The sequence below is a fragment of the Caretta caretta genome, chromosome 3 (assembly GCF_965140235.1).
Source record: "Caretta caretta isolate rCarCar2 chromosome 3, rCarCar1.hap1, whole genome shotgun sequence".
Lineage (NCBI taxonomy): Eukaryota > Metazoa > Chordata > Testudines > Cheloniidae > Caretta > Caretta caretta.
In genome coordinates, this window is record NC_134208.1 from 46,451,479 (window position 1) to 46,464,528 (window position 13,050).

Genomic DNA, 13,050 nt, shown 5'->3' on the forward strand with positions numbered 1-13,050 from the left:
GCTGAAGTACTTTGCTGAATTAGGGTCTCAATGCTTTTATCAACATTTGTCATTGCTTAAAAATCCAACTGTGGTATCTCGATCCAGTAAGGGATAAATTTCCACTGGCAGTAAAATAGAAAATAGAAAACTTTGGTACAGAGGCACCAAACCCTCCAGAAGTATTTTAGTTGTAAAGCACCAAGCACACTTTTTTGACACTGTGTATAATAATAAATGGCAAAGTTTCCACTGACTCCAGGATTTGCCCTGCAGTTCTTCTGCAATTTAGATTTTTTATTTCTAATGCATTGCTAATATTTCTCATGTGAAATTTATAATCCAGATAGCTTTGCCATCCTCTGTCAGGCATGCTGGATATTATAAATCACTGAGTGCAATTTCCAAAACAAAACTGGCAAAAAATTCTGTTACAAAAGAAATGAAAAAGGTAGGACATGATTGGCCCCTATTGTTTTACAATACAATTTAATCCAATGCTGAATTTACAGTTAAAATTGAATGAATGTTCCAATTATCTGGTATGAAATATAGAACTAACAAGGGGTTTAAAAAACAAAACCTTTGTATCATAATCATAAATTAACCATATAGGAACATGTGAAGTCAGTTTCACATGAAACTCAAAATAAGAATAAATTATGTTTTCTCTGTATGTTAGCTGTTTAATTTATAAGCAAACAATGAAAAAATTATTAATATGCTACTATAGACTTCCTACTAACATCCACCATGTTACACATTTCTATATTTTTAGTAATAAAATTATCATATTAAATTGTACAATCTTTTCCTATTGAAATGTGTTCCCTTGTAATTATCGCATTCCACCCTGAAAGTATTTGTATTTAATTAATGTATTTGTTTAAGAAGTAGGTATAACAATTATGAAATAGGCAACTGATAAGCACAAATAAGTAAAACTTCTTAAGTATTTACAACAATTAGATAGCCAAGGCAATGCATAGTTTAATTTGCATTATATTATGTATCCCCATTCTGATCAATTGAAAGATACTGCCATTTATTCCCCACAACTCAACATCTTTTGGTCACTGGTGAACGAATCACAGTTTTAATGTAACTCTAATTCTCAGTGACAATATCTTCATACTAGTCTTTTACATTGCAACCTTATCATATGAACTTGGATGAAAGCTTCAGATATCTGATACTGCATACATTTATTTTTATTCCCTTGAGATCTTCTGAAGACAGTACTGTGGACAATGCCACACTTTCAAGTGAGCACCACTGGTTTATCTAGTCTTTTACCTTAATCCCTCTCCCAAAACTAATTTCAGAACTTGACAATGAATATGACAATTGGCCTCATCATGACAAGAATTAAAAGCAAAACTTACCTTTCTAACTTAGTTTTCCCACAGTACATTCTTCTGACACACAGGCCCATAACACAGCCTCTCACCCACCCAAAGAGAAATAAGCCGGCAAACTATAAACCTATACAACTATTTCATTTACAGACTGTAGAAAAATTATTTCTATTTTTAAGTTCTTGGGAGGCACACAGATACTAGTCATGTGAACTCTTAAGTACATAGGCAGTTAGAAGTTTCAAATTCATCTGGTTAGTTTAATTACTTTTTTTTTTTACATCTATAGTATTAAAGCAAAGTCAAATTCTGATGTTGTGTTAATTTAACAATCTGTATTTTATTCAGATGGAAGATCGTTTGTATTCTTAATAATTTTATCCTATACTCTGTTTCCTAAACTACATTCTTTAAAGTCCCTTTTAGGAATATACAATGTTTCCAGTTTCAACCTAGCTGTCACTATTAAATATTTTGGGATCAAAAATACCATACAGGACAATGATAGAAAATTGTTCCACGTGTAATGTACAAACCATTTTTCACAGTTCTAATTAATATTATATAAAAAGTCACAATTTAAGCAATAATAGATACTTGGTGTAATCAAGATGAAATTAAGTTCAGCCTTACGCTTTCACATGTTAAGAGTCAAATCCAGGTTCAGTGTGCTGTTGTAGCCTAAGCAGGTATAGATATACACACTGCAAGAGCAGCAGTACGGTATACCCGGATGCTGGTAACAACTACCCCTGCACACTCACCCATGTACTGGTTATTCTGGCCTGAAGCACATATAATTTGAGCAAATCTAAATGTAGGGTCCATAGCTGGATTGGCAACATGTGTCAAATGTCCTTTGACCTAGCACCCACAACACTTCTTGTGGATTTGTGGGGGGCATGGGGATGGGGTGGAGGCAGACTAAGGACTGAGATAGTGTTCCATCTTCTGGGAATGGATTATTTTGTTAGGTACCTATGTACAATATTCTGACAGAATTTGCCTCAGCTCGCCAAATCCTATTTACCTTATTCAAAATTGTATAAGCAAGATGAACAGGATTTGGCCCCAAATGGTTAACCCTTCAAGTAGCATAAGAGTAGTTCCAGTACACTTAGCCCATAGTTCCTAAATAACTTCATTTGCAAAATGAAAGCAGATCAGTGTTTGTTTATAGGGGAGTCTCTGCTCATGAGAGAGAACTTTGCAAAAACAGACTACATTTTATTGTACATCTAGTTTTGGAATTGATATTCCAAAAGGAAAAAAAGAGTGAAATTATGTTTTTCCATGGTACAATTTTCTCCCAAACACAATTCAACACCAAAATGATTATCTGTATTTTTAGTTATTTACTACCTAGATACTACTACGATGATGAGTTTTAGAAATACCTAGCAGACCTCTACCATGAATGCATAGATGTCTATGTGTTATATGCATTGGCACGGATGCTGAACACCCACTTTTAACAAAAGGATAACTGTAGTCTTTACAGAGAATTATTATAGCAGACAAAAAGATTTTACAAAGGGCCACTTAAATGGTTTCACATAAACTGTGTGTCCAGGATCTTATATGAGAAGAGCAAAATAATCAAATAATGTTACTGCTGATTGAAGGGGGCAAGAACATCATTGTTATATTAAAATGAAATTATACTCAATTTTACATTGTTAGATTAAATCACTGTAGATCTGAGTTATTTATTTAAACTATACAATATAAAGTGTAAATGTAATTGTATTTAAATTAAATTAGCCAAACTAAATGATATACAATACTGACAGTGATAACACTACTGTAATAAGACTTCTGACTGTAAGTCAGTACAATGCAGTATATCCTAATAATGCACAATACTCAAAAATAGAATGTGGAGATCAGGAATTACTTAAGATGTAGTCATGATCCTTAACTATATTACACCAAATGGAAAACCGGACTGTGCAAAACTCAGTTTAATCCCAGTTGACTGGGTGACTCACTTTTATGCAACTCAGATTTCTAACACAATATCATGTTAATTGCCAGTGCTTAATATATAACTGTACTTGCCAAAGAACACTCAGGTTATGAGAGTGCTACAAATGTTTGGCTGAAGAATGCCTGCATTTGCAGATAGTTTGAAAGGATTCCCTTTGTGACTGGGGTAAAGCACTTGCGTGACCAGTAAACATTGCTTTCTGCTTGACTTTGCCTTCTAATGGACACTGCCCCCTTGAGGTGTTTATTGTATTCAGAGAAAATTGTATGTGAAGGCTGTATGAATCTGTATAAGAGTGTGTTCTTGCTGTTTTGAGTGACTTCTTACCTAATCATTTTAGTTCGTTTAATGGCTTAGTTCCACCCAGCTGAAGGGTGTATAAATCTTTATTAACAACAGGATCTTTAGATGTCAATTCTAGGCACATTGTAGAGGAAATTGGGTGTGCATGTCCCATTTTCAATGAAAATTAGCAGCAGTCGCATGCTTAATTGTCCATGCACAGTGCTGCAACGAAGGTAGCAATTCTTAGAGAGTAATTTGTAGAGAGTAAGGATGAAATCCAGGCCCCACTGAAGGCTATGGCAATACTTCCATTGACTTCCACAGGGCCAAGATTTCATCCTAAGTCTTTGGCAAAAATGCAATAAAAAGTCACATTATACAAAGAGCTGTGTTCAAGGCAGCACAAGGAGCTGTGTCAGGAATGATCTAGTTAATGATCTGCCTTGAGTGCAGGGGACTGGACTAGATGACCTGTTGAGGTCCTTTCCAATCCTACACTTCTATGATATACAAAAGGTAAGGCCAGGAAAAGCTTAGTTTTGGGAATACTGTGTTTGTGACTGGTAATGGAGGCATCAAAACATCCCATCATTAATAGTCTGGAAAACCTATTCCATTTAAGTCCAGAGTTTTACCTTACGACTGATTCTTCCCTACCCAGATCTGTGCGGTGGACCAAATTCTGCAGCCTTTACTCAGTCCTTATTCCTTAATCCAATGGGAATTTGTTGGACTGAACAGAAAAGGTAATTTTTGTATCCACTCTGCTTTTGGCACCAGCAGTTCCGGCTAGCTCCAAGCAGGAGTTCTGCTTCCTGGGATTCTCAATATGGTGGTTGCCCCGGACACCTCTAGGGTGGGTTTCTTTTACAGCACAGAAGACTGTTTTGGGGTATATTAACTTGTAGTGTGTTCCTCTTCCTCTGCAGGTAGAAGCAAGACTATTGATGGGCCTGCCCCTTCCACCTCTGCTGACCTTGTACACTGCAAAGTCCCCATGGAGTGATTCCCAGTGAGTATGTAACAGAGGTGAAATCTCCCCTTTGTGTGTGTGTGGAGGATGCCCTGAGCAAGGCCCTCAGGACTGGCCTATAATGGACAGATAAGCTTCTGTATTTCTGCAGTTTGGCTCTTGAAATCCCTGTCACAGATCTACCTATAAAAATTAAATGTCTACATCATAAATCATGGGAACCTCTTTTCTAATAGAGGGAGAGAATTTTGAGGACTTGTTTGTGGACATCACTACCCAGAGGGGAAAAATATATATTTCATACTTTATATGTGCAATAAATTGTCATTAAATATCTTTCCCCATATATAAAATCTCTAAAGAGAACAAAACTGACCAACTTTATGATGCCATGGCATATTACTAATATGTGGAGATTTATTAATAATAATCCTTGGCTGTTCCCTAGTGCCTCTTATCCCAAAGTCTCAAAGCACTTTAAAAACATTAATTGATTATTATCCCCATTTTACAGATGAGGAAACTGAAGAAGAGAGAAGTTAAGTGATTTGCCAAAAGTAACACAGCAAGTCAGTGGCAAAGTTAGGGATGGGACTGAGTCCCTGTTCTAACTGTGGCACAACATTATATCCCCACTAAGTAAATTCACTGTATCTTAAAGATGTTGTTTCACACCATGTATTTTAAAGATCATGAAAATTGGCCAGTTTTGTAAAATTAAAATTTTTACAATGGCAATTTCCCGCCCCACATAAGCAGAGAAGGCTACTTAAAGGGTTAACTACACAGCTGTGTAAATAGAGGTTTTTTATTTATTCTTGCTGACACCTAATTATAATGTTTAAATACTAACTGGCACAGAAGATACTGAGCTAGCCCTGGATTCCCCTGTTTTGTTATTGGGCATGGCAATGGTACAACAAGATACTCCTACTGTGGCTTCAGGCAACTCATCTTCCTCAGTCCATTCATTAAGATCTGGATTATAGCACTGAATGCACTTCTTATATTTCTTTTCTATTTCATTCCAGCCACCCACCAAGTAAATTTTCCCATTCAGAGTGGAAGCCCCTGCAGTGCTCACTCCAGTTGGCAGGGGAGCAGCATAGTTCCACTGGCCAGCATAAGGATTGTAGCACTCAACAGGGAGGACATCAATCCTTTCACCTCGACCTCCCAGTTGGGACCCACCCATGATATAGACCCTCTCCCCAAGGGAAACAGCACAGTGCCATCCTCTTGGAGTGCTAAGGGTGGACTTATCCTGCCAGCTATCATTGCTGGGGTCATACATGCACACAGAGCGGGAGTAAGCATTGTTTATGTAACCTCCTGTGACCAGGATTCTACCATCTATGACTGCACTGGCATGGCAGCACCTTGCTACCTCCAGTGGAGCCTTCATTTGCCACTGGTTAACTGCCGGCACATAGCATTCAACTGAGGATAGACACCCTTCAGAGTTGCGACCACCCACTGCAAAAAGGAGGCCATTGAATACATTCAGGCTAAAATGGGTGCGCTTCTGATTCATGTTGGCCAGGTGAATCCATGTGTTGAAACGAGGATCATATCTGCAAGCATTAAGAAAAGAGAATAATTGATGCAATCAAAATACTCAAATATTTCTATGGGAAGGCCTACAACGTCACATCTGCCACTCTATAGTTAAAATTGTGGGGGCTTCTAAATCACTGTTTAATTTGTCTTGTCTGGCTATTACAGTGGTTCTCAAACTTTTGTACTGGTGACCCCTTTCACATAGCAAGCCTCGAAGTGTGACCCCCCACCTTATAAATTAAAAACAATTTTTAATATATTTAACACCATTATAAATGCTGGAAAAGCGGGGTTTGGGGTGGAGGCTGACAGCTCGTGACCCCCCATGTAATAACCTCATGACCCCATGAGGCCCCCAGTTTGAGAACCCCTGGGCTATTACAATTCACTTGAACTGAAAGTTGGAGTTTTGCTAAATTTCAGTAAAAATAGGTTTCATTCTTTAACAGGTGAAAAATGTATCTTTGTAATTCAAAAATAGTTTTGTCAATTAAATCTGGCATGTATTTAGCATATAATTTGATCTAATTACCTTCAGTAATTTGATTTTTTTAAAAATCAACCTCCTAAGAACCTTGGAAAGTGACTATTGTGCCTGTACTGTATTTAATTTCAAATACAATTTTCTATTTTTTATAATTTAACTTCAAATGTGTCTTGTAATATGCATCTCAAGATTTTACATGCCCAGTCTTTAAAAGTGACATAGTGGCTCCTTTGTAATAAATACAATGATGTATTTATTAAATTTGTTCTCATACAATCTGTACTGTAGCTGGTCATATGTTATTTTAAAGCCATGTATTGCTGCCACTGAAGTTAATAGGAATCTTGCCAAACACTCCAATGTGTGACATATTGGGCCTTTTGGCAGTAATAATTGAGAATTTACATGGCACTTTGTAAGTCTCTCTATCTTCAAAGCACTATACAAGCATTTTAAACTGTATATTTGTTGTGGCAGTAAAAAGATGCATTTTAAATATTTAGGGCCAACTTGGCAACTACTTATTAATGCAAAAAATCCTTACTCAGAGAAAGTTTCATTAATTTCATTGGGACTGTTAGTATCAGTAAGAATTTGTAGGATCAGGTCATTATACAAAAGAGTTTTTACAGTGCATTATATCAAAGATGCAAACAAGTGTTTAAAAATGATCAAACATCTGATGAATACACTAAAACACACATAACACTGAAGGTCATAAACTACCTTTGATTTGCAATGCAAATCCTGTGGATATCAGTGGTCATGCCACATGCTCAGGCACAGAGAGATGAGGGGTACATATAACCCTAGGCTCATGATGCAGATGAGCCAAAGCAAGGTATTTCAAAGCTAAAGCTGATAATCTGTTTTATACTCATGATGTTGTACTTAATTTTCCAATACAGGAGAAAACAAGGAAGAGCTTCAGCTTCTGAGGGTTGCTTTCACATTATGAAAAAGTCTCTAACATTCCAATTATTATTGATTCTGCATATTAATATCTATGGTATTTTATGTATTTCCTTTCATTCTATTCGTTTTAAATAAGATATACATGAAACTAGGATCTTTGTTTCTTAACACCTCAACTGATTCCACAGGTCAGTTGCCTGCTGGAAGTGACATTCTCTGTTCAAAACATTAAGCATCTCCACAGCAATCAATTCTGAGGTCACAAATAGAAGACTATGACTTCTTTGGAAGGATAAGAGGTGAAGCAGATAAATTGCTAGGCCCACATGTTCCTGTCTTCAGAGAGTACAGAGACCAGCAGATGGGTAGAGCTCACATAAAAAAGGAGCTGGGGACAACCTCTTGGAAGGGATATATAAATAATAAGAGTTAGGTCTTGTCTGACATTTTACATCCATATCTCTGAAAGCAATTATACAAATGCAGAGAAGTGAAGTGACTTGCTCAAGGTCAATGGCAGAGCTAGGAATAGAATTCATGTTGGGTCACACTGACTCCTGTGACTGTGGTATTATTCCAGCTTGCTGTTTAATTTCCACCATGCAGTACATATAAAATAATCTGTGGGCTGAGTTCTGCTGTGTAAAGGTCAGGCAGGGCCTGAAATAAGGGTGTGTGTGTGGGGGGGTAGCTGGGGGACTATCTCCTCTGTGCAATGTTTTTTCTCTAGGAAATTGGCATAAATGACTAAATCGACCAACCAAACAACAGAGGAAGTTAGTGCTGCATTAGTTCTCCCTGTACACTCTCTGACCACCCTTCTAGGAGGGGTTATTTGGGCATTCCTGGTGGGGGCTGTCCTCAACAGCAGCAGAGTAACAGCTGTGTGTGCTGGGAAGCTGCTCAAAGAGAGGCATACAATTTATGCTCATATATTATTATTATTATTAGATATATACTGAGATCTATGAGTTTTCCCATTTCTGGACCATTTCTGGGGCCATAATGTGCCATTAATTTTTAGGCAGAACACTTTTAAAAATCAGCAGAACGTTCCCCTTTAAAATAATTTGACCTGAGGCCTCTAGGTTGAGATCTCTTTGTGTTCTACATTACCGCCACTCATGTAGTTCTAGGGGGACAGCGCACTGGAACCGCAGTCTTTGGAAACTATGCAGCATTTTGTGTATTTGACCCAGATGGGAACAACATAGCATTTAAGAAGCAAAGATATTGCTTCTAAACCTATGGCGTGAGAAATAAAGACCAAAATAAATGAAATATAGAAAAAATGTTGAAAATAAAAAAAGAATCACAATCATTTCTAAAAAATGTTCTTCAAAATTTTCCACAAGGCATCAACAGCTCTTGAACTTGAAGAATTCTTGCCTTGTTTGGTCTGTCACAATATTAATGCTACTTACAATTTTCCTGCGTTTTAATATTTAAATAGCCATTATTCATTTAATTTTGGCTTGACGTAGATTTTCTGATTTGGAGGTGTTGTTCTTTATACATTTGTGATTATGGATGGATATTTTGCATGACTTTAGTCGTACGTTTGTAATAGCTAAAATTTTAAATATCTAATAAAATTATTAGCAGGGAAGAAAAAAGATGTTATCTGGTTTTGCTAAGTTTTGCACTCAAACTTGGATTTGCTCCTGCACAATGTGGAATCTGCCTCTCCTTCCCTTGTAAATAACCATTTACCTGCAGAAATTGCTGACAGCATGCTTGGCCTGGTTCCTGGCATCATTCTGGTCTTCACCACCAGCCACATAGAGAAATCCATCCATCACAGTCACACACTGATTAAAACTTTTAGCAGGCATTTCAGTTAGCTTCTTCCATCCATTATCAGGATCTCTGTATAAGATGTCTCTGCTAAGGGATTTTTCTGTTAATGCTGGGCGTCCCCCAACAGTAACTAGGACTCTGAAACCTCCACGAATCCTTGTTCTTCTAGACTGCAGTGTATTCTGATTATATGGAAGCAAGTGATAGTTCATGGCATCCACTAGAAGTCGGTGGCAGTCTGTGTCTTGCATCATTCTTGGTACAGTTTGAACATAATTGACCAAGTCTTGAGCAGAGATGGTACCAAAACGAATGTTGCCCAAGAGATCTGCAGCATACTTTGCTCTTTTTTGGTCAAATTCCAGCCATTTTATTGCTATCTGGAATGCAGCAATTTCAGAAGGCAACTGCAAGTCGTCATCTGCAAGGAGTTCATTGATCTGATCAAAAGTAAGTTTTAAGAACTGATCTGTTTCTGAAAACTCAATGAAGTTGTCTCTAATAAATTTCTGGGCTGCTTCCTTGGTGTTTTTTAGTCCATATGTCTCTGCAATATTGGCAATATACATACAGTTCTCAACATTGATTTCTTGCATCAAAAAATCAGAGCATATCTTTACAAGGGTGTGAATCTGAAGATAGACTGCTGTGGAAATTATACTACCTATTGTGTAGAGTGAAAGAGTTAGCTTTCCATTGTAAGCATAAGTGATAACAGTGGCTAGGCCCAATGGGGATACGTCATTGAGATCTACTCTTTGAGTAGATGGATCTTTCTTTAAAATGTTATGAAAGTAGTCACTGCATGAAGCCATCACCACCTTGTGAACACTGAAGGATTTGGTTTTGGTACCAATAATCAAGTCACAAAGAAAATTTTCCTGCCTCATTCTGCTTAGCCCTTCCAAGAGATTTGGGCTATAAGAAGAATCAGAAACCTCAGCTGAGATGCAGCTGAAACCATTTCCTCCATCTAAGAACCCGTTCAAACCATTTAGTTTACTTAGGGGGCCATCCTCCACAATTATAGTCATCTCATTGATATCGCCTTTGTTTTTTTTTACATTCTTCTTTTTAGGTGCCATGACTGCAATGGAATATCACAGCCAAGAGCTTGCTGAAAAATACAATGATAAAGTTTAGAGTTACATTTCAGTTATAAGTATTTAACATCTGACTGATGACCCAACAGAGTTTAAACTTTATCAATAAATGGAACCACGGAAAGAACAGAACACAAAGTAACATATCTTACTACTGCCTGAAGACTTAAAATTGTGTGTTTTATTGGCCTGCATTGGAGTGTGGTTGCTAATAATAAATACTGAATATGATTCTTCTGGAATGATAGTTATATAGAAAGAATGCATTTAAAATTAACTCTTGTTTATAACAAGATCACAAAAATCAAGTTTCTCCAAGAATGAGTTTAGGATGCAAATTCAGTGGAATTGCAGGAGTTCCCTAAATCCAAATTTAGAATAGTTTCTATTTCTCAGAAGTAAAATGAGTTTGGCTAAGTATAAACTTTTAAAAATAGAATAATATTTTAAAATCAGGACCCAGACCTATAATTTTTTTAGACAAAAAAACAAACAAACAAACAAACAAACAATAAAGGTATGGGATCGGATTCTGTTCTTGCTTTCAGAAGTGCTATTCCCAATTTACAGTGGTGTAAATGAGTTCAGAATCTGACACACGGAAATTAAAAATGTGGAAAGTTTTCCACAACTAAAGAGTATGAAACATATTGGGGGAAAGTGTATTTTTGTCATGGTTTTCTGTATTTTTAGACTGAGGATCTGAGCCTGAGTGCTTTCAGGATTGCGACTTTAAATTTATTAGGCTTATGGAATACTATTTCCATGCCATTCACAAATGCCCTTCTACATATAATTTACTTCACAAGCTTTCCCATATTAATATCATACTGTCCATAAGTTGAAATTATGGTTTCTAAAGTTTCAGCGTCAATTATTGAGGGTATTTCTAAAAAAAGAAAAAAAGGCTAACTTTGTTTTGTAAAAGAATGTGTACAAATTGATACAGACTTAGCAACAGGTATTAGCTTTAAGAAGCCATTTCTCTGTGTGAAGAGAATCCTCACTTTTATATAATAACCTTAGATTAATTGTTTAAATTATGCATATAAACTATGGGCAAATTCCTGCTCCCACTGAAATCAGTGGCCAAACTTCTGCTGAATTCAGTGGGAAGGCCCTGTGTGTTCTTCAGAGGAGTTATTTCATTTACAAAATATAAGCAAATACACATTAAAGAAAGGTCCTTGTCTTGAATAATACATCAATGAAATGAGTCACTGATACTAATCAAATACAGCATTATACCTAAGATACACTATTTTCTTGCATTCTGACACAATTTCGTCATATTCTAGTCCTAACCTCCTAGACAAGGATAGAACATGGAGGAATGCTATGTAACGATAAAATAAACAGTGGCATCATTTACTAGATTTTTTTAATAATTAAGCCTCTCCAGCAATATTTCCTTGTAAAATCTCATCATATTCAACTTCCCCAAAGCATGCAGCTTATAATAAGTCAGCATTTTAATTATAGAAAGGAATGGTTAGTTCCGCTGTAAGAACCAGACTTTTTTTTTTCCTGCTTGGTGATGACTATGTGCAGTGCGAGAGAGGCCCATGTGTGCCGAAAACGTCAGTGTCTCAGTGTCACTGCATGCCAGAATGAGCTGAGATTCCAAAATGTCTCCTTGCCAAAGAGGTGGGTCAGCTGCTCCCCTTCTCCCTGCCCACCCCGGCTGCATTCCAAGAGCTGCATCTGTTGAAACCTATCAGAGTCAGTTCTAGGAATAGTAACACTCACACAGCAGCTTGCCATTTTAAGACAGGTTCAATTTAAGGTGTATTTGCCACTTTGGACACACTTGATTGTTTCAAATGACAGTTTGCAACCTATTTAAACAGAAAGTGCAATGTATATTTCATTGTTACAGACTGAAAAAGAGACCAAACTTTGGATGTGTTTACATATTCTATTCACAAACTTTATAGATGGCTAGATAATATTACCTTGGCAAGCATAACTGTGGCTTTAAATATTTTCAGAGATACTTAAACTTTATAAACTTTAACACATGCACCATTTGTTCATGAAAACAAGAATTATTTTTAGATCCAATAATTTTAAATGTTGTTTGTTATAAAAAATATTTCTCCAAAGTTTTCATTACCATGTACTTTTCTATCAACAGAAATTTAATGATCTAGTTTATTTGATAAGCAGCCAATGAGTTAAATGCAAAAGCATCTGAAGGAAAAGCTAAAGGAAATGCAAAAGCAAAGAAACATATCAACCACCACACCATGAAAATATCCTAATTTTATTTTTAAGTTTTGCAAGCCTCGGGTGATTTGGTTTTCTACAGACTTTTTCCTTTCCATAGATAGAAGAGGCTATGTTGATTTCGGCTGAGGAATAATTCATGACAAAGGACATTCCAGGTCCAAAAATGTACTAGATACGGGGCGGGGGGGAAACTATCCTAGAAACATGATGAATATGACCAACAACGGCAACAGCAGGAGCAACCTTACCTTCCTCAGCAATGCACTGTCTACAGCTGTCCAACTAGGTGTCAGTAGGAATGTCCGTTCCTAGGAAGAATGAGAAGAGAGAGAATGATAAAGAGAGAGAGAGAGATCAGAGGCCACCTG

The 13,050-nt window shown here is 36.8% G+C and overlaps 1 protein-coding gene across 2 annotated transcripts in view; it reads right to left on the bottom strand.

The window, feature by feature from the left end:
• Positions 1 to 949: 949 nt before the first annotated feature.
• The window catches only part of KLHL31 (kelch like family member 31), a 29,401-nt gene continuing 17,300 nt past the window's right edge, over positions 950 to 13,050 (bottom strand). For both annotated transcript variants that reach the window (XM_048845281.2, XM_075126461.1), the window contains exons 2-4: positions 12,931 to 12,990; positions 9,261 to 10,464; positions 950 to 6,159 (exon numbers count right to left, since the gene is read on the bottom strand). In XM_048845281.2, coding sequence (XP_048701238.2) covers positions 5,427 to 6,159; positions 9,261 to 10,432 — 1,905 coding nt within the window. In that variant the 5' untranslated portion in view covers positions 10,433 to 10,464; positions 12,931 to 12,990 and the 3' untranslated portion in view covers positions 950 to 5,426. The remainder of the gene's footprint in view (positions 6,160 to 9,260; positions 10,465 to 12,930; positions 12,991 to 13,050) is intronic.